At 44.8% G+C, this 21656-nt stretch overlaps 1 protein-coding gene across 1 annotated transcript in view; it reads right to left on the reverse strand.

Annotated features, from left to right (window-relative positions):
* The window catches only part of TLL2 (tolloid-like 2), a 192905-nt gene that overhangs the window by 20093 nt on the left and 151156 nt on the right, over window positions 1-21656 (reverse strand). Inside the window, exons 10-13 of the mRNA XM_006831190.1 lie at window positions 16293-16395; window positions 6332-6448; window positions 5103-5248; window positions 4144-4339 (exon numbers count right to left, since the gene is read on the reverse strand). Coding sequence (XP_006831253.1) covers window positions 4144-4339; window positions 5103-5248; window positions 6332-6448; window positions 16293-16395 — 562 coding nt within the window. The remainder of the gene's footprint in view (window positions 1-4143; window positions 4340-5102; window positions 5249-6331; window positions 6449-16292; window positions 16396-21656) is intronic.

Raw genomic sequence — 21656 nt, forward strand, 5'->3', positions numbered from 1 at the left:
GGGCACCTGTACCCTGTCCCACAGGGTCACTATGAGGGGGATTGGCTTGATGACGATGGTTTGGTTTGAGTGAGAACTCATTTGTGAACACCAAGGACTGCCAGCAGTTCCCAGAAACTAGGAGAGAAGCCCATGAAAGGAATCGACAGGTCAGGACCCTGGTGTGGGCTAACAGCCTCTAGAACTTTAAAAGAAAATAAACTCCCATTCTTTAAAGCTACCCACTTGGGGTACCTCTCTTACGACAGCACTAGCAAATGAAGGCCATGTCTGAGTCCCCAGCAGCAGCGATACGTTTGTAAAGGGAGGAACCAGCAAGAATAACCTTTTACCCCAAAGCAGAGCTCTGTGGGAGCAGATCATGCCTGGGTAATTTAATTCTCAGAAGCATGCACTCAGCAGTATTCATTTGTGATTTCAAAATAGCTTACAAGGTCCCACACCAGAGGCTTACTTCATTTCAATGCTGTGCCTCTGGGGAGATTTCTCTCCCTGAAATATGGAGTCCTGATGCGGTGCTGTGGGTTAATGCGCTAGACTGAAAAGTCAGTTTGAACTGCAAGGTTGGCAGTTCAAACTCACCAGTCGCTCCTTGGAAGCCCTCTGCAGGCTCACTATGGGTCGGAACCGACTTGACAGCACTTAACAACAACAAATATGGATCTGCTCAGGAATGATAAATAAAGAGTTAGGACAAAGGGGCACATTTCTGAATGGGGGTGTGTAAGTATTCTCTAGTTACCAGATTCAGAACCGATCCCTTAGTATTTTTATGAATAATTGCAAGAGGTGTGCACGGGGAAATGATGGAGGTTAGAGAAGACACCAGGCTTTTAGGTTAGCAAATGCTCCTAGGGTAAACTGTAGGAAGAGGTCAGCTGAGTTGGTGGTGGGATCTGCAGAGAATTCAGCATGGGTAAGTGCAGAGTCATGCTTTAGGGGCCACTAAATAATGACAAGTGGGTGACCATAGTGCTGTCCAGAACAGAAGCAAATGAATCATTGGAGAATCTCCCCAGAGAGCTCACATGCCACTGGGCATTTCTAAGGTTTTGAAGAGACATTTTGTAGAACCACCAAACATCACTGGCACCGGGACAGTGGAATGCAGGAATCCAAGAGGAATCCTCATATTCCCTATGTGAGAAGTGTGGAACCCAAATGGTACTGCCAACTCTAGAATGCTGTCATCACCCAAAGTAACCAGAAATGTGTGGGGCTCCACTTGTTGCTGGCCAAGCTGCCATTTGGCACAAAGAGAGGGATGCAGTGGCCAATTGGCACCTTAGCCAGTGTCATCTGCCAGCTGGGCCCTGGGCAAAACCACCTGCCAACTGGCACCAAGGCAAAAGCTCCTTTGGCTTGGCCTAACTCTTCTGATCCGCCTTTGCCATCATTCTTCCAATTTCTTTCACTGGAGAAGTGCTGACACATATGCTGGGCACTTTGTGTTCACAGAACATCTTACTGGTGACTTTATGGGAAAAAGCCTGATCTCAGGAAGCTGACTTTCTTCAGTCTCTAGACCTGCGCCGCTCCCCATGGCAGTCACCAGCCACGTGTTACCGAAAAGTTGAAATGTAATGAGTCTAAATTGAGTTGGGCTTTCAGTGTAAAATATACACTGGATTTCCAGAGTTAGTAAAGGTAAAATGATGTAAAACATATCATTATATTTTAAATGATCTCATGATATTGATTACATGTTCAAATAATAGCATTTTGGATGCATGGAACAAAATAAAATATATATTAAAATGAATTTCATTGCTTCCTTTCATTTTTTATAAGCTAGTAGAAATTTGCAGTCTTGGTGTGCCACTGTAGGGTAAGCACTAGGTTGCTCACCACCAGATTGGTGGTTCAAACCCACCAGCCCCTCCTTGGAAACCCTATAGAGGGTTGCTATGCATCAGGACCAATCTTGATGGAACTTAACAACAACAACATCTAGAACATTAAGAATTAACATGTGTGGCCTATACTGATGGCTTTTATTCTATGAGGGAACTTCAAAAAGCTCATGGACAAATGAAATTTAAAGGTAATGGAATATTTCCATGAGCTTTTTGAAGCCCCCTCATATTTCTAATACTCTAGACTAGTCTCCTATCTCACCCATCCTTCTTGGAACCCTGTAAGTTAGGTGGAACAGGTATCATGATGCCCAGTCCATACATGAGGAATCTGCAGTTCATTCATCCATCCATATGTCCTACTGTGTGCCCGGCCCTGGGAACACAGTGAAGGTCTCAACAAGTATGATCCAGTCTGAGAAAGGAAAACGGACCTGCCTGAAAACATCTAGCTAGTAAGGAACACAGGTAGGTCCAGAAACTAGAGCTTCAGATGCAAAACCCAGGGCCCTTTACTGCATACCTCAGAATCGGCAGTGAAGAATCAAATCACAAATACTAATGAAATGTTCAAATCCCTTCACTTTTTTCCCTGTGACTTTTGGGTCTTTGAGTTAAGCAATGTGGTGCAGCAAACAAACAGTGGGACAATGGATCCAAGTTCCAGTTGTAGATTTGCCACTTTAGAACTTCCAGCTCTTTCATTTTAAAAGGGGGTCAGAACACTGCCTTCCTAGGTGTTGTTTTGAAGCTATAGTAAGCTACGTCATGTCGTTTTTGGCACACGGTCAGCACTTCATACATGCCTTTTCTTTCCCCTTTAATAGGCCCCAATGGAGTTTCAATAGTTCTGGTCCTCCTCTAAGATTCAGGGTCAAGGTTAATGCTAAATATTTCTTCTCTAGGTTCCCTGCTGCCCTCCTTGACTGACTGGGTCTGCACTCTAAGTCAGAATAGGTGGACCTCAATTAACATCCTCACGGGTGGCACACTGAAAGGCCCGCTTAATCCACTGCACCACCAGGACTCCTCAACCCACCGCACAGCACAAAACCAACGCACAGTATTAAATGCAGAGAAGGGACAGAATACTTTCTAACCATTCAAGGAGGCTGGTCATCATGGCTACTTGGAATGGGGGTGGGTGGGGGGAGGCTCTTCTCTGAGTCCCTTACAGATCAGTTCAGCTTCACAGAGAGAAGCATTCCTTTCCTTTCCTCTGATTGGCCTCCCCATCAGGGGTGCCACATAAATGCACAAGACCCAGCTAAATTTTAATTTTAGATAAAAACAAAACAAGCTTTCTTAAATATATACAATATTTGAAATATTGTATAGAAAATGACTCTTTGTTTATCTGAAATTTAAATTTAACAGAACATCTTATTTGCTAAATCTAACAACCCTCATCTCCAGGCTTCACCAGTCCTCTCAGAAATGTGTATTTCTGATTACCAACAGAGCCTGGAAAGAGGTTAGGCTGGGTCAACGCTGACAGGTTACCATTTAGCTCTCTGGGAGCACCCAATTTCAGACCTGAGGATGAGGAGCCCTTCTTATTCCCGACCAATCCAACTCATGATCAAAATCCAACTCAAAGCTTATTTTAGGAATTTAATGGCACCATATAAACCAAGTGCCTTGCACAGTTCCTGTCACATAGTTGTTGTGGTTAAGTGCCGTCGAGTCTACTCCAACCCACAGCAACCTGTATAGGGTTTCCGAGGAGCAGCTGGTCAGCTTGAACCACCGACCTCGCAGTTCAAACGGCTTTGCAATCTGGCGCATTAACCCACAGCGCCACACCAGAACTCCTGTCACACAGTAGGTGGCTCAAAATAATGGCAGCTACTGTGCAAACATTTATTATCAATGGAGTCCTGGTGTAGTGCTGTGGGCTAATGCGCTGGGCTGCAAGTTCATTTTGTACCACACCGTCGGCAGTTCAAGCTCACCTGCCGCTACTCAGAAACCCTAAACAGGGTACTATAGGTTGGAACCTACTCAACAGCACTTAACAACAACAAGTTCCACTATAGTGTTGTTTTACCTTGCAAACATATTAAGTCTAATTTCCAAGTTCAGTGGCAGAACCTTCTGCCGTGTATAAGTCAGGGCTAAGCCATCAGTAATGGCCTCTGCTGGAGGCTCTAAGGACACCTCTAAAAGAGGGCCTGTGGGAAGAGCTGTTTGATGCTAAGGTTCCACATGTGTTTTGTGATTCTTAAGCCAGAAGGGCAATACCTCTTACTGCGACTATAAGTGGAAATGAAATGCTAATTCATACCCTTGAAAAAATTGGCAGCAAAGCCTGCTTTATTGATAGAGCCATCAGACACAAACTTCATCCACATTCTGTTGGAGCTCGATTTCACGTCCTCCGGTTTCTCGTAGCCACAGAAGTGGCCAATCAGGGTGCTCTCTTCTGTGGGGCCATCGCGGATTTCTAGGTAGTCATATGCACAGTTGTCATGCCTTTCAATCTACACACAGAAACAAAGGCACAGGGATGACTCCACATGACTAGGAGCTGATGGCTTCTGATTTACAGAGGAAACCTGTGTCTCTCTCAAAAATCTAAGAGAGGCAGAAGGACCCAGGTGTGTTCTGGGTTTCTCCAAGCTTTGTCTACTTATAGATGTCATGGATGAATCAAGTAAAGGAGAGACTTGTTGCTGGCAGCCATTGAACTGGTCCCTGACTCATGGCAATCCCATGTACAAGATCATACTGTTGTGACCCACAGCTGATCTCCAGACATAGATCACCAGGCATTTCTTCCTAGTCTTAGTTTGGACATTCCATAAAAACCTGTTCACCATCCTAGAAACATGCAAGCCTCCACTGTCAGATGAGTGGAGGCTTCGCATAATGTGCATTGACCAGGAACTGCACACGGGTCTCCCATGTGGAAGGTCAGCATTCTACCACTAAACCACTAATGAGAGATGATAAACAGGAAAGAATAATTCCACAGCACCTTCTTGGATCCAGTCATAGACTCGCCACTTCTATCACCTTCCCCTCTCCCCATCCCTCAACTACTCCAGCCGCCTTCGGGAAGGAGTTGGACTCAATTTCAATGCCTGAAAGGGTTTCAATCCCAGATGTTCAGAAGCAATTTACCAGGGACTTAAAATGGTCTCTTAGTTTCCCGTCTTTAAACCATCTTTGCAGAACAAAGAGTGTCCCACTAAAGCAGGCACTGACTTCATTCCTTGAAAAGATAATTTGAGCAGTACTCACCTCAAAAGCTTGGAAGGTAAGCCCTACGTGAAACCCCTCCGAGACAGTGATCCTCCAGACACATTCCTTGGAAGGTCTGTAGTCATCTGGGTAGTTGGGAGATTGAATCTGACCAGCATCTTTGTTAATGTCTCCCCCACACGTGGCTTTAGAAAGGGCACAAGAGGAAGGGGCATCGCTGCTCAGATATTAAGAAAGAAATTGGGTGGCCACTTACTACCACTAGGTGGCTCCACTTGCCAACATTTTTATTTCCATCCACCAGAGATTATGCCTTCCTGAAGGCACAATTTCATTTGTTTTAAACTCTGAAATTATTCGTATAATGAAAATAACCAGGTAGAGTCCTGATGTGGCGCTATAGGACAAGCACTCAACCAGCCTCGAAAACCCTATACAGAGTTGCTACAAGTTGGAACCGGCTTGAAGGCACTTAACAAATAGAGAAAAGCGGCTCTCTACTTGCACCGAGTATCAGACCAGCGAGTAGATGTTTCAAGCTATTAAAGCTAGGGCTACATTCCTAGAAATTAGGGTCCAAGTGGTCTGGGGAAGCTCCAAGCAGTAGTGATGTGTAAGAGCTTCCCAGGTGATTCTCACTGCAGCCAAGGTAGAGACACACACAGAGAGAATGCATACACACATGCACACACACACACACACTATTTTACAAAAACAAAAGCTTGTCCTCTCCAAAATTATAACAATGTAAAGCTAGAAGAAGCCTCATCATTCTCTAGTGGTTTTCTTTGTGTTGGGGCAGGCGTTGCCCAGCCAGAGCAATTTATTATACAGACTAAGTACAAATGGATTGTCTTGGTGGCAGCTGCCTAAAGCCAGGCTCAATCAGATCCCATGGTGGCCTCGAGAAACCTGTTCGAAACCCCTTGATGCCATCCATAGCCCTCTTTGCACATCTGAAACTGGGGTTCAGAGAGGTGAGATGTTTGTTCTGATTCCAGAGGATGCTGTTCTGGCAGCGGACTTGGGGGCAGATCTGTGAGGCCTGCCATGAGCATGGCTGGCTTCTCTACTTCCAGAACATGGGGGACAAGGGTGCACTGGATTCTTTGGCTCACCCTTCATAGTGGTGTTCAACTGGCCTGGCCCAACCCTCGTGACTCTGGCAAGGTGCCATACATGCATGCAGTGGAGATGAACGGAGAGCACACGTGGAGGGCAGAGGCATCTCAGGAGCTACCAGGTGACTCCTTTCATTGGGAACAAACCTTCATACAAAGCGAAGAAACCCTTGCCCAGGATGTTGCTGCTTCTGCGGAACTCCACCCACAGCCGGCTGTCTGTGGAGGTGAGGGGCTCCGGGACTTGATCTCCACAAAACCTACCTGGAAGTGAAAAGAAAGTCAGGATGACTTTGATGATGGCAAGAAGGGGATCACTGTAGACCAAGAGGAAATGGTTTGGGTGTAAAAGCAGTGTTCGTAGAAAGGGCACCATGGTGTCTCTAAAAAGACCCTGTGCCTGTCTCACCCTGAGCTGAGACCAAGGGCTGAAAGGCAATGATAGAGATCCCAGAGAAATTTGAGGATCTGAAGGTGCAACTCTAGGGGCAACCTTAGCGATTCCCCAGACCCAAGCTGGAAGGAGTATAGAAGTAGTCCTCAGGGTTTGATAAGACATTTGGCTATGCAACAGCTATGCAGAACTCTTCAGGCAAAGCCAAGTCACGATGGCAACGAAGTGACTCCAGGCTCCAGAGACGCCACGAGAGTGACTTTCTTATAGCCTAGAGGATTTGTAAATCATCGAGTGTCTACCAAGCTTATAGGGAGGTTTAGGTTTGGCACCAATCTAATCTGGCCTGGGTGGGGACCAACAACCACACACATGGAAAGGGGACCAAAACCAATGGAGATGAGGTCACCTCAGCAACACCAGATACTTCCTCACCCCCAAGCTTTGGCATGAAGTTAACCTCCCCAGCCCACACCTCCACCCAGAGGGAAGAAAACAAACTAAGTCAAACCTGATGGAATGTGGATCTTAATAGATCTGAACTTTTGTTATAAGGAAAAAAATTATTTCTTAATCACTTGGCTACGTGGTCTAAAATCTGAACCTCCTACAGAGGCAAAATGAGGAAGAAAACGCCTACCTAGTGCATGACATTGGAGGTACCATGAGCTGACAGAACATACAAATCTGGGTTGGAAAAAGTACAGCCAGAATGTGCCTTACAAGTCAAGACAGCCAGACTGCATCTCTCATACTTTGGACATGTTATCAGTAGGGACCAGTCCTTGGAGTAGGTCATCATGCTTGGTAAAGTGGAAGGACAGCGAAGAAGTGGGCGCTCCCTAATGAAATAGATTGGGACTATGACAGCAACAATGGCCTCAAGTGTAGCAGCAATTGTGAGGATGGTACAGGACTGGTGTTGTTTCTTTCTGTCATTCACAGGGTTGCTATGGGTCAGAACCAACTCGACATCACCAAGCCACAACAAGCATATGGTAATCTCTGGTCATGTAATTCCTCATGCCACATTATGATGGCAGCACAGAGCAAGGACAGTGATGAGGTCAGGGTAGGAGATAGATTGAGTTGTACTGATCAATTTACAATACAGACAAGGCAGGATCTCTGTGGACTGGAATTCCATACCTCTGACAAAGACCCATTGTGTGAACCATTCAAAAACCCATTTAACACTCAAAAACCTAAACATACAAATACCACAGGACCCAGCAATTCTGCTCCTTGTTGCATACCCAAACCAACTCAGAGCAGGGACTTACCCAAAGACTTGGACACTTGTTATGAATAATGTTCATAACAGCAATATTCACAAGAACCAAAAGGTAAAATAACAGATGAACAGATAATGAAATGTAGAATATGATTCCATCAAAATTAAATGATGTGACATGGATGAACCTTGAAAACATTATTATGAGAGACAAAAAAGCCAGACACAAAAGGACAAATAGTGCATCTGGTCACTGACATGAAATCACTAAAAGAGGCAAGTTCACAGAGAGGGAAAATAGAGAAGAGAGGTTACCAGGTTCTAGGGGAAAGAAGGAATGGGGAGTTATATTTGACGGGTACTAGGTTCCTGAGCTCAGGTGGCACCGTGGGCTAAGCATGAGGCTGATAACTGACAGGTTGGGGGTTTGAACCCACCAACTGCTCTGGAGGAAAAAGATGACGTAATCTGCTTCCATAAAGATTTACAGCCTTGGAACCCTAGGGAGACGTTCTATTCTGTCCTATGGGGTCACTGTGAAGTGGAATCCACTCGAGGGCAGTGGGTGTGGAATTTGATCTTAGTAGGTTTCGGTTTTGAATGATGAAAATTTTTCTTAGAAGGCACTCCAACATTATAAATATAATCAATGTCACTGAATTGCATATATAAAAATGGCTAAAATGGCAAGTGCTATGCTACATGTATTTTATCACAAAATTTTTTAGAAAAGAAAACATCCATTTTACATTAGGGGAAAATTGGTACTAGTTTTTTTCTTTCTTGGGTGATGAAAATGTTCTAAAATGTATTATGAGAATACTTGCACAGCCCTATAAAAACCATTGACTTGTACCCTTTAAAATGAGTCAGCTGCATGGCATATGAATTATGTCTCAATAAAGCCAGATTTTGAAAACAAACAAATCCAGTTAGCAGGTGTTTACTGGGCACTAACTTACGACCAGCACACTGGAGCAGTGACTTGAAGCTCTAACTCTGTTTTGTCCTTCTAAGAAATTGAGGGCTGGGGACAGGGTGGGGGTAGAAACAAACACACCGCAGACATTTATTAATGGCCAACTGCGGCACACATTCTTTGAGGGGGAAAGGTGGGTTAGAGACTGTTAATCTCTTTCGGCTTCCTTCCGATTCTGGCCACCTGCAGCCTTTTGGATTTGGTGAGCTTAAAATTAAGTAAGATGAGCCAAAACTGCTGCCAAGAATTCGGCAAGGAAAAATCCATCAGAAGCCTATAAATTTTCAGTAATGGCTCCTCTGGCATGGCCAATTAGTGTCAGCTCAGTTCTTAGAAAACATGTACAGACAGGAAGGTATTGCTTACCAGTGAGGAGGCGGATCTGCCACACAGCAGGTAGACAACAACACACCGGCTTACAAAAGGAATGCCTTCCTAGCCTAGACCAAGTTTCAAGTCCAAGTGCTTCCTTTTAAAACCCCAGCTGTCTCAGGCACTGGGAACTGCTTCCAAAAGAGAGAGAGAGACTTTCACTGCCTCACTGCCTAGCCTAAGCGCCTAACAGGATGAGATGAAGCACCCACCCAGGGCCAGAGGCCAACACATCTCTGCTCCATACCCAGGCAAAGCAGAGCAAAATATATTTCAAAGCATTTCTAAGCAATGGCGCTCCCAAAATCACTTAGTAATACTTTGTTTTAACTTTGTTGTTGTTAAGTGCCATTGAGTTGGTTCCCACTCATATCGACCTTGTATAGGGTTTCTGAGATGCAGCTGGTGGGTTTGAACTACCAACCTTGTGATTAACAGTCCATTGCTTATCCTATAGCACCATAACAGGACTGTAATCCTTTAACTGGGGGTGGTGATGTTGTATGCCTCTAAATCAATTCTGACTCAGAACAACCCTGTATAGGATTTCCGAGGCTGTCTATCTTTCTTTACAAGAGCAGAAAGTCTCGTTTTTCTCCAACGGGGAGACTGGTAGATTTAAGCTACTGACCTTGTTAAGAGTCGCCTGCTAGTAATCCACTATGCTATCAGGGCTCCTTAATCCTTTAACTGTTGTTGTTGTTAGGTGCCATCAAGTTGGTACCGACCCATAGCGACCTTATGCACAGCAGAACGAAACACTGCCTGATCCTAGGCCAACCTCATTACTGTTGCCACGCTTGATGTGTCCATCGATGCTGCCACTTGGCCAATCCATCTCGTTGGGAGTTTTCCTCTTTTTCTCTGACCCTCCATCTTACCAAACATGATATCCTTCTCCAGTGACTGGTCCCTCCTGACAATATGTCCAAAGTATGAGTGACGAAATTTGGCCATCTTGGCCTCTAAGGAGCACTCTGGTTGCACTTCTTCCAAAACGGATCTATTAGTCCTTTTGGCAGCCCATGGCACTTTCAATATTCTCCTCCAACACCATAACTCAAAGGCATCAATTCTTCTTCCGTCTTCCTTATTCACTGTCCAGCTTTCACAAGCATATGAGGTTATTGAAAATACCATGACTTGGGTCAGGCACACCTGAGTCCTCAAGCTGACATCTTTGCTCTTCAACACTTTAAAAAGGTCCTGTGCAGCAGATCTGCCTAATGCAATATGTCGTCTGATCTTTTGACTGCTGTTTCCGCGAGTGTTGATAGTTGATCCAAGAAGAATGAACTCCTTAACAACTTCAACCTTTTCTCCGTTGATAAGAATGTTGTTTATTGGTCCAGTGGTGAAGATTTTTGTTTTCTTTACATTGAGATGTAATTCATACTGAAGGCTGTGCTCTCTGATCTTCATCAGTAAATGTTTTAAGTCCTCTTCAATTTCAGCAAGCAAGGCTGTATCATCTGCATATCACAGGTTGTTAATGAGTCTTCCTCCAATCCCAGCATCTCGGATTATCCTTTAACTAGGCCCCTCCATTTTGCATCCCATTGCTATCTTGACATTTTTATCTTTACCATGATGTTTTTCATAAAATACTTTTATTGAGTACGTCTATGCCAGATAGGAGTCCTGGTGTGTAGGTTAATGTGCTGGACTGCAATGTCAGTTTGAACTGCAAAATTGGCAGTTCAAGATCACCAGCCACTCCTTGGAAACTCTATACAGGATTGCTATAGGTCGGGACCAACTCGACAGCACTTAACAACAACAACAGTATCCGAAATCAAGGACCCTGGTGGCTCAGTGGTTAAGGACTTAGCTGCTAACCAGAAGGTTGGGCACTGGAATCCTCCAACAAGTCCTCAGGAAAAAAGATCTGGCAGTTTGCTCATGTAAAGATTATAACCTAAAGTTTGTTTGAACTGCCAGGTTGGTGGTTCAAGCTCACCAGCTGCTCCTTGGAAACCTTATGCAGGGTCTCTATGGATTGGAACCAACTCTACAGCACTTAACAATAACAACCCTACTCTGGCCTGTGGGGTCACTATGAGTTGGAATTGACTTGAGGGCATACAACAACAACTGCATGCCAGACACCATCCTAAACCTGTATTTGGATTATCCCCATGATTCTCTGAATTAGGGGCTATTATTAATCCATTTCACAGATAAGAAAACTAAGGATCAGAGAATTCAAAGCTCTAAGAGGGGGTTAGAATAGAATCAATGTCGCTTGAAGAATGGAATCAATGTCACTGAATTATACATGAAGAAATTGTCTAATTGGTGCACATCCACTATGTATATTCTCAGCAACAACAAAAGCTGTAAGAGATAGCAGGATTTGAACTCTGGCAAACCCACCAGTCACTCCTTGGAAATCCTAGACAGGGTGGCTATGAGTCAGAACTGACTCAACGGCACATAACAAGTCTGTGATCTTGACTTTCATCATCAATATCACCTCCTGGTATAGCGCTGTAGGATAAGCACTCGATTGCAAGGTCGGTTTGAACCACAAGTTCAGTAGTTTAAAGTCACCAGCTGCTCCTTAAATACCCTATATGGGTCACTATGAGTCGGAATCGACTAGACAGCACGTAACATCATTTCCCTCACTATCACCTTCGCCACCATCTAAAGGAACTTAGATTCTGCTCATTATACACTTTTGATTACACAGACATCAAACCTGCTCTCTGGGAATTTAAACTGCATTCCCACTTCCCAGTATGGAAACAGACACATAGGAATGAAGATCAAAGTCTCAAAGCAGAAAGTAACTCCACAGAAAAGCCAGGCTCAGCTGTCCAGCTCACTACATCATTTCTGCTCGTTTGGGTGGCTGCCCCTGCCCAGGGACCCCCAGCAGTGGGGCCAGGCAGCACTGATTGGCCAGTCTGGCCTTTCTGAACTTCTCTCTCCACTTCAGGGAAAGGGGGGAAAAGGGCTTTTGTAAGCATTGTGGTGGTACAGATTGCCCAGAAGACAGTTCTGCATACAAAAGTGCATTGTTGGAGTAATTTCTCTGGCAGAACTAAGGGATGGGAGTCCAATGTGCAGAACAGTGTTTAAGTTTATTGGATGAATTCTCTCCAAAGCCACCTTCCTCCTCACTCTAGCTGCAATATCCTAAGTGACCTCTGAAACTGAAAAACCAATTTGGAATCCTTAACCAGCCATGAAATGTTCTCAGTCAACGTACATTTCCCTCTCAGAGTTACGTGAAAACCCTGGTCCCCAACTGCCTCCTTCCAAGGAGCCTCTAAGGTTGGAGAGAAACTCCACAGGAGAAGAGGTGTCAAATTCCTAAATTGCGATCTGGTTCCTGGGTTTAGAGGAGGAGTTTAATAAGGATATCAAGAAGAGGAAATGCAGATGAGGCCACTACAAGTGGGCTCCGTGGGGAGTCATAAAGGGTTCATTCATAAAAAGTTATGCGTCCATTATGCCTGGATTTTCACACACTGCCCTGGGAAAATATGCGATGCACAGTTTTTCAGAGCACGATGCATACTTTCACAATCTGCCCTAATCCGCTCTGCCTCCTGCCAAAGGGGCATTGACCTGCCTCCTCCCAGCAGATTTCATGGCACTGACCCCTCCCAGGGACCAGCTCTATCCACACAATGCACTTGCTCCAAACACAAAAGTTCACTAACAACTGCATTTGGAAACATCAGAGCAGGCCAAATAGTTGGCAAAGGAGAGCTCTTGCAAATGAAGAGTGACGGTTACAGGCAATGGGCCATGCCTTGGCTGCAGCACACTCAACACACACATACATACACACTCTCACATACACACAGGATAAAAGTGCAAAGCATGAGTCAAAAACACCCCACTAAAACCAACACCTATAACCAGTACAAACCCAACCTTTTAATTACTGAAAGTGTGACCTAAGACCCCAGGATCTGTAGTGACAGAAATTTTGCTTCCGTTTGAGGAGAAAGGAACGATGTCCTGGAAATGTCTAAGCTTGTGCCCATTCTCAGGAACGTGCCTTGGCCCTCTCTGGGGAACTTCAATAACCAAGAGCTTCCTCCTCCTGAGCATTGTAAATCTATCACATTCCGTGGGGGATATAAGGTTTCCAGATCTCATGAACAAAAATATAGGAAGCCTAGTTAAATTTTCATTTCAGAGACACCCTGGACAACGTATTTTCTCTGACAACCTTGGGGGTTAGGGTCTTCAGAGTCTCATTCAGCAACCCCCTCACTTGGTCACCAGGAGGTTTGTGTTCTGCTCAGATCCCACTCACTACCTGGCAGTGTGACCTTACGAAGTTGTTCCACATTTTGGTAGTTTGGGTTTCTCACAAAGGTGTGGGATTAGGTGACACAATGGTTAAGCGCTTGGCTGTCGACTGAAAGGTTAGTGGTTCTAACCCAGCCAGTGGCTCCATAGGAGAAAGACTTGGTAATTTGCTTCCATAAAGATCACAGACTGGAAATCTCTATGAAGAAGTCCTACCCTGTCACATGGGGTCACTACAAGTCTGAATGGCTTGGGCACGTGGTAACAACAAGGTCTCTACCAGGTTTGGATTCCAATGTTTCCATGAAACTCCTTATATACAACAACTTTAATTTCCTTTTTTATTCATTATAATTCCTGAATGCATTCTTGTGGAATATTCAAAGAATACAGAGTTATGTACAGCCGACATGACTCTTCCCACCCTCATCTCCCTACTTCCTCTCTGAGGGGTGGCCACCTTCAGCAGTTGATGGGCACCCTTTCAATGGACTTCCTACGAATTCAAGGCCAGACAGGTACCCGGGCACAGGTTGTTAGAGGTACATAGGATCATTCCCTGGCCCACCTGGCAATTCTGATTCAGTAGTCTCCCAGGAATCTGCATTCATAGAAATCATGCAGGCGATTCTGGCGTTCAGCCAGGCTCAGGAACCTCTGCCACTGGTCATACAGCTGGGAGTCCCTGGTGATGCAGACAGTCCATGCACTCAGAGGCTGCTAACAGGAACTCTGGTAGCATAGTGGTCACGAGTCGGGCTGCTAACCTCAAGGACAGCAGTTTGAAACTACCAGTCATTCCACAGGAGAAAGATGACGCTTTCTGCTCCCATAAAGATTTCCAATCTCAGAAACCCAATGCAGGGTCGCTGTGAGTCGGAACTGACCCCACAGCACATAAGCACCACCACCAGCAGTGGTCCCTTGGAAGAAAGACATAGCAATGTACTTCGGAAAAGTCAGCCAATGAGTACAGTTCTGCTCTGACAAATAGAGGGTTGCCGGGAGTCAGAATCAACTTAGTCAATGATTTTGGTTTCTTTGCTACACTCAATCAACACTTCCTGAAAAGCATGCCTCCCTCTAGCTGCTAGCTAGCTAGCTGCTCATATTAGACAGACAACAGAGACCCAGGGCCAACAGCTTCCACGCTGTCATTGTCTTGCAGAGTATTCACTCAAGGCTACCTTCTTGGTTTGCCTGCCTAGCTGGACTGCTCACCATCTGAATGACTCCTCCTAAAGTTGACAATCAGCGTCCCCACTCAGAGCCTTCCCCAGGTACTCTCCAAGTCTGAAGAGCGCCTTCCTCGTGGTCCTCCATGAATTTGAACTCATGGATTAAGGGTCTCATGTACTGTTCTCAAGGGCAGCTAACCTGGCTGGTAACCCTTGGCCACACAGAATTCCAGTATCTGCCAGACCCATGTTCCAGTCTCTTCTGACCTATCTCATTCTTACAACATTCCAAAAGTTCTTGGAAAAACTCCATTATCTTTTAGTTCCATTTTCCACAAACTTTTTGAAACCCCCTCAAAAATACTTGAGAGTGGAACCCTCCAGGTTGGCCCTCTTACAAAGCCCTTGCTGAGAGCTTAGCCTTGTCCCACCTGGGACCCCATTCTACAGACCACTCTAGGAATGAGGACAACCCACTCTCAGCTAAGACCCTTCTAGCGGCTCTTTGCAAACTTTCAACCATGACTGCCTAGGCTGGAAGAGTCCCAATGTTGACTCCCAGGACCCCGAAGACATTGGGGCTCATCTTCCTTGGACATTCATGAGTGAGCTAACCTTTCTCTTTACACTCACTTCCCCATCCCTTACACTCAGGTCCCAATGACCTTTTCATGATGAGTTCATGCACTGTGTTTTCCAAACCAATACTTGCTCATTGTAGAAAATATAGCTAAACCGGGAACTAACAGCAGAAAACTTCCTAAGAAACATACCCTGTCATCCTACAATGACTGCTGTGCATTTTAATTTTTATTCATGGTGTATTATATTAGGAACACAAAATGTGTATCTTCCTGTTAAATTTAGCCAGCACAATGCTTTAAATAATTTTGCTGGAAGTGACAGGATATTTGCTCTATAGTTTGCCACATTTCCACCATTTCTTATCATATTATATCAACTCTATTTTATTCATGTATGCTTTATCCCTGAAGGCATCTGAGTTTGCAATGCCTACACAATGTACATATAAATATGTTTCATCAAAATGGAATCCTATTATCGATCCCACTTTGTACCATACTGTTCATTTAACCATGAACAATGACCACATTTTTGTATTACTACCCAGTCACCTCTAACATGCTTGGTAAAGTCGAATGTTAGCGAAAAAGAGAAAGGCCCTTAATGAGATGGATTGGCACAGTGGCTGCCCCAGTGGGTTCAAACAGACATTAGGAAGGCAGTGTTTCCTTCTGCTGTCCATAGGGTCGCTGTGAGTAGGAATCGACTCAACAACCACCTCTAAAATTTTTTTCCAACTTTATTTTTAATAGACGAATCGTTTTCCATTGGAAAGACGCATCATAATGCATTCAGCTCACCCCTGTAGAACATTTAAATTGTTTTCAATTTGTCCTGCTTCGGTGAGCACGGCTGTCGCTAAAGCTTTGCACACTTCCTTAATTAGTTCCCTAGGATAGATTCCAAGAAGAGGAATTGTTGGGTCAAAGGGTATTCACAGTTTTAAAAGCTTTTAACATGTGTGGCCAAATGGAGTGTTCAGCGTTTTACAATATCGCATACTCTTGAGAGCTTCCTGAGCTGCCATCAGGGTAGACCTTCCCCAATATTAACATCAGGATGTTTCTTAAAGCTTTCTAACAGCAACTCACCCAAGAGAGGGGCTTTTCTCCAATAACCATCCCGGACTTCCACGTAATCGTACCAACACAGGCGACTTTTAAACAAATCCATGGATGTGAAGTTTAGGATGATCTGTAAAGAATGATCATAAAGTGAGTTTGGAAAGACACTTCTTGAACCCTTGGCGTTCTCACGTTACCCTTTAGCATACAGAGTTGTCAGATGGTTGTAAGAGTGTTCTCTTGAAAATACACTCACAGGATGCTCCGTGACATTAAATAATAAACCTTAAGCAGGATGGGGACTGAACAGAAGGGGATGGGTCCTTTGGCTCTGTCTGGGGAATCATTTGAGCTTTTGAAGTTACTAAATGGTTTACAGAAAGCAAGATGCATTTAAGAAGACTGGCTGGGATGCACGGAGACTGAGATTTGCAAGGAGGTAAGGAGTTGATGAAGTTCAGAGATACAGAGAGATCTTATAACATCATCAATCATTCCAAAGGGTCCAGGGTGCAGCTGAGTGCCCCCATGCTCAATGTCTTCCCAGTCATGACCGTCCTCTTCTGAGGCTGGGCGTCTAGTAAGTAGTGTTCCTACTGTTCATCCACTCATTCATTCGTTCATTCATTCCATCCCCATTTACTGACCACCTGCAGTGTGTCAGTCCACTGGCCAGTTGACATGGGAAGGTCCATAAGACAGGTTTTGTGTCTGCAGGGAGCTCAGAGAACAACAGGAAAGGCGGATGCATCAGTCTAATTAGAACACTATGGTATAACTGCTAAAAAGGAAAAATGGTGAGAAAGAGAATTTTGGCAACTCCAAGGAGGGATAAATAAATTCTGCCTGGCGGTACTGGAGAAAACTCCCTAAACTGGTGGCCTAGGGGGGGGCGGTAGCTCAGTGAGAGAGAGTAATTCAGAAAGAGGGGTGAGTACAATGAAGGAGGTGTTTGGGGAACATACTGTAGGCCCACGGGGGCAATGATGGTTCTGCGGCAGAATCTCACCTTCCGCGTGGGAAATCTAGGTTCAATTCCTCCCCAGTACATCTCCGGGCAGTCACCCTCATCTGTTAGTGGAGGCTTGTAGGATGCTACTATGCTGAACAGGTTTCAGCAGCGCTTCCAGACTAAAGCTAAGACTAAGAAGAAAGGCTTGGTGATCAATTTCCCGAAATCAGCCAAGGAAAACCCCATGGACCACACTGTCCAATTCATAACTGATTGTGGGTATGGCGCAGGACTGGGTAGCATTTTGACCAGGAGTTCGGGAGTAGCTACTAACAACACTACAGAGCTGGAGTGGGTCACTGTGTGTGACAGGAATGAGGAAACAGAAAGGGCAGGGAGACTGAGCAAAGGCTGGCAGGCAGGGAGATCAGACAAGCTGAGAAGAAAGGTTTCAGTTAGGTTAAGTACTTAGCAGAAGGGGCTGGGTGGCCTGGGAGAATAGCTGTTGACACCAATGGCCTGACCCTGCTCCCACTGCAACCCTACCAGCTTGGGGCCCCCCTGGCAGACTGCCCAGAGCAGCAGTCAGGATTTTCTCCTCACACATCATTTTCCACTCAGGTTCCACCATGCTGGAGTGTCCAGACCCAATCCCAAATTTACCCTCTGCCTAAACTTCATCTCTCATACTTCAGACGTATTGTCAGGAAGGACCAGTCACTGGAGAAGGATCTCATGTTTGGTAAGGTGGAGGGTCAGAGAAAAAGAGGAAGACCCCCACAACAAGATGGATTGGCACAGTGGTGGAAAGATGGGTTCAGGTTTAGAAACAATTGTGAGGTTGGCCCAGGATCGGGCAGTGTTTCGTTCTGCTGTGCATAAGGTCGCTATGGGTCAGTACCGACTCGATGGCCCCTAACAACAACAACATACTTAACATATCATTTCTTGCCATCTTGCTATCCAGGGTCCTTGCTCTGCCCCAGCCCCTGAACCCTTGGGCTTTCTTTTTCCAGCTCCAAGCAAACCTTTCTCTCAGCCAGATCCTCTCTTTCCCTCATCTCACTCTCTCCCCCTCCATGGGGCTCTTTCTTTCATACTGGGCCTTCAAAAAGTTCATGGAAAAATGGATTTTTTTTTCCAGTGCTCATTAATGGAACAGCAGAGAAACAAACTATGATACATACACACATTGGAATATTACGCAACATTAAAGAAAAATGACGAATCTGCAAAACACTTCACAATGTGGATGAACCTGGAGAACATTATGCTGAGTGAAATATGTCGATCACAAAAGGACAAACATTGTATAAGACCACTGTTATAAAAAGTCAAGAGAGTTTCACACTAAAAGGAATATTATTGGATGCTTACCAGGGATGAGAGAAGGGAGAGAAAAATGTTAACTAGACGTTCCCTTGGGTGAAGGGGAAGTAATCAACAACGAGGGGAGGTCAACAAAGTTTGTGGGGATTGCAGTCAATGAGATGAAACAAAATGTGCATGAATTACTGAATGGAAAACAGGTTTGCTCTATAAATCTTCACCCAATTCACAACAAAAAGAGAACAGAATGTTCCTACAAACTTCTTTATAGTCCCTGATATTCAAACAGTCCCAGTCAATGTTCCTCTTTTTCTAAGTAAACTTTTAGGCTGGGTGGGATGCAAGTCAAAGGGGCCAAGGCTGGTACAGCCAAATCTAAGCATTTGTTATTTGACCTCAGTCTCTGGCTTCTGTGGCCCTTCTGTCTCCCCTTCTGAGTTTTCACTACAAGAGCCCATGGTCTCACTACCGGTCTCTCTCTCTGGCTGGCCCTGTTCGCTCCATGTCCCACTAGCTGGATGTGCACCTCAAAACAAAATACCTCCCTTCCAACTGCCTTCTGTAGGAGACACCATCAACCCTATCACCCAGCTGCAAAACCTTGGTGCCATCTCTACTTTGCAAGATTGTCTGTCTTGCCCTCAAATCTCCTCAGCATTCATTCTGACAGATTTTTTCCCTGTAAGATATTTTGTGTTCCTCCTCTCCACCCCAGTCTCAAAGACCTTCAGCATCCTTTCTAGATTGCTGTGTCTTTGTGTATGTGTATAGTGTGTGTGTGTCACTCTTTTCTTTCACACTAGATCAGTGATTCTCAGCCCTGCTTGCACATTAGAATCACTTGGAAGCTTTGAACAAAATATGGTGCCCAGCTAATGTCCCTCCTTCAATTCAATCAGACTCCCTAGGTGTGGAGGAGAAGAAAAAAACTAGACTCTAAGTCTCTTGAAGACAGGGACTGTACCCTCGATGTCCTTTGCATACCTCTCCCCATCAAGCGCTATGGGGGAAGGGTATGAAAAACAAATTCCATCTGAAGAGCTCAGTAAGACTTGTCAGCTGAATGCAATATAATTCTTTAGCCTTTGCTTTAAAAATTATAGAAAGAAAATGTTATTAGAGCATCCTTGGTAACACATTCATGATCCGAATGAACAGGATAATTATTCATGCTAATTGTTTTAAGCATGCTAGTGAACCATGAAGACCATAGGGGGAGAGGTGATGAACAAGAGGTGCCGCTTGAATCAATCAGGGTTGCTAATTACCAGCAGCTCTGGGGAAAGCTGGGTGAAGCAGAAATTGGAATAATTGGTGCAGGAATTTCAATGATGCGTATTCTCTGTGCCCCCAGTTAACACTAATAATTAAGGCTTGGTGAATCTTATACAGTTCAAGGATATCACATAGCCTCCCCTGTGCAGGGCAGTTCAGCAATTTGAGGATTGCCTGACCCTTTCTTTTTATTCCTCCTCTTTCCTGCGTCCCTCTCTTTAGTGTCCACAGCAGCCACAGGGACAGCATCCATCCAATCAGACAGGTCTGAAGTCTCTCAGGCTCAAAATGACAACCACGCTGTCTTAAAGAATTAGAGTCAAAGGAAGGGTGTGTGTATGTGTATGTGTAAATGCATGCTTCAGTATCTACTGGCTCATCTCACTTGCGAAATAATATAAGATACGGGTCAGCATCCTGGATCTGAAGACTCAAACTGCTTGAATCCAACTCTGCAACAGCCGAATTGAGTAGATTTGGGCAAGTCCACCTCCTTACACGTAAAATGAACACGATTATATCACCGCCATAAGACATTGTGAGGATTAAATAAAATGACCTGTGAAGTATGCTGAGAACAGTCCCCAGCCCATAGAAAAGGATCGCAAGGATATCTAGCCAATATTTCTTTCCAGGTAGCCCATTATGCTTAACTTGACATTTACATTGGCATTTTTATTAAGAACTTCTAAATCTGGAATACCTGAAGGTTCACTACTAGTGCTTAAAAAAAAAATTCCAATCATCCCTACCCAAGCTGTAGGCTTTTCAGACATTCATTCAACAAACACTTATTGTATGACAACTTTGTGCCACAGATTGTGTTGGGTTTAGCAGGAGAGCAGTCAAGTAAACCCAGGGGCACAATTCTGTGAGACACACTGTGATAGGAAGGGCCATGTGAACACAGGCCGAGTCCCCTTACCTGGGGACAGAAAGCCTTTCTCAAAGACAGTTTAATTTAAGCTAGGACCACTCAAAGAACACTTGAATTTGTATGTAGATTTAAAAAGAAAGACATCTTTTATGTCTTTTGAGTCTAGAAGTCCTGAATCCAGGTCCCAGTTCTATATCCTACTAGCTTTATGAATTTGGGCAATTTTCTTAAAAATGAGTCTCAAATTCTTCATCCATAAAATGGATACCAGACTATGCATCATCCAATAGGATCAAAGGCAACACAACAATTGGATAAAGGCAAGAGTCTATGCCCTGGACTCCACTTTAGAGATTCATAGACTCTGCAGGGCCAAAAGAACATACCCATCCCGAGCTCCTGGCACCCCCCTGTAGGCCACATTCCAGATAGCGAGGACCACACTTAAGTCCACATTCCAAACAGCCCAGAGCCAGATCACAAAGTGTGAAATGGCCTCTTCCCCAGATCCTTCCTCCCCAGGGGAGTCTATACTGCCAGCGGGCACCAAGAGTGTTCCTCTGAACCAGAATGCATGGTGTGAGGGAGGATGTGCATGGGTGCTGCCGAGACCTCTGGGGCTGAGGTGGAGTCAGGGTGGGGGGAGAAGGAGCGTCTGGCTGTGGGTTGGGCACTATTTCTCCCCATATTCCACTTGCAGAGCAGCATTCGGACTCACAGCGACCCTATATGACAGAATAGAATTGCTCCATAGAGCTTCCTAAGCTGAGGTGATACAACTTTAAGTGCTCCAATACTAACCGAAAAGTCGACAGTTCGATCCCACCAGCCACTCTGCCAGGAAAAAGACTTCACAGTTTGCTTCTGTAAAAATTACAACCTAGGACGCCTGGGAGGCAATTCTGTTCTGTCCGATAGGGTTGTTATGGGTCCTAATCAAATCCCTGGCACAAAATAA

Source organism: Chrysochloris asiatica, unplaced genomic scaffold, assembly GCF_000296735.1.
Source record: "Chrysochloris asiatica unplaced genomic scaffold, ChrAsi1.0 scaffold00003, whole genome shotgun sequence".
NCBI classification, from domain to species: Eukaryota; Metazoa; Chordata; class Mammalia; order Afrosoricida; family Chrysochloridae; genus Chrysochloris; species Chrysochloris asiatica.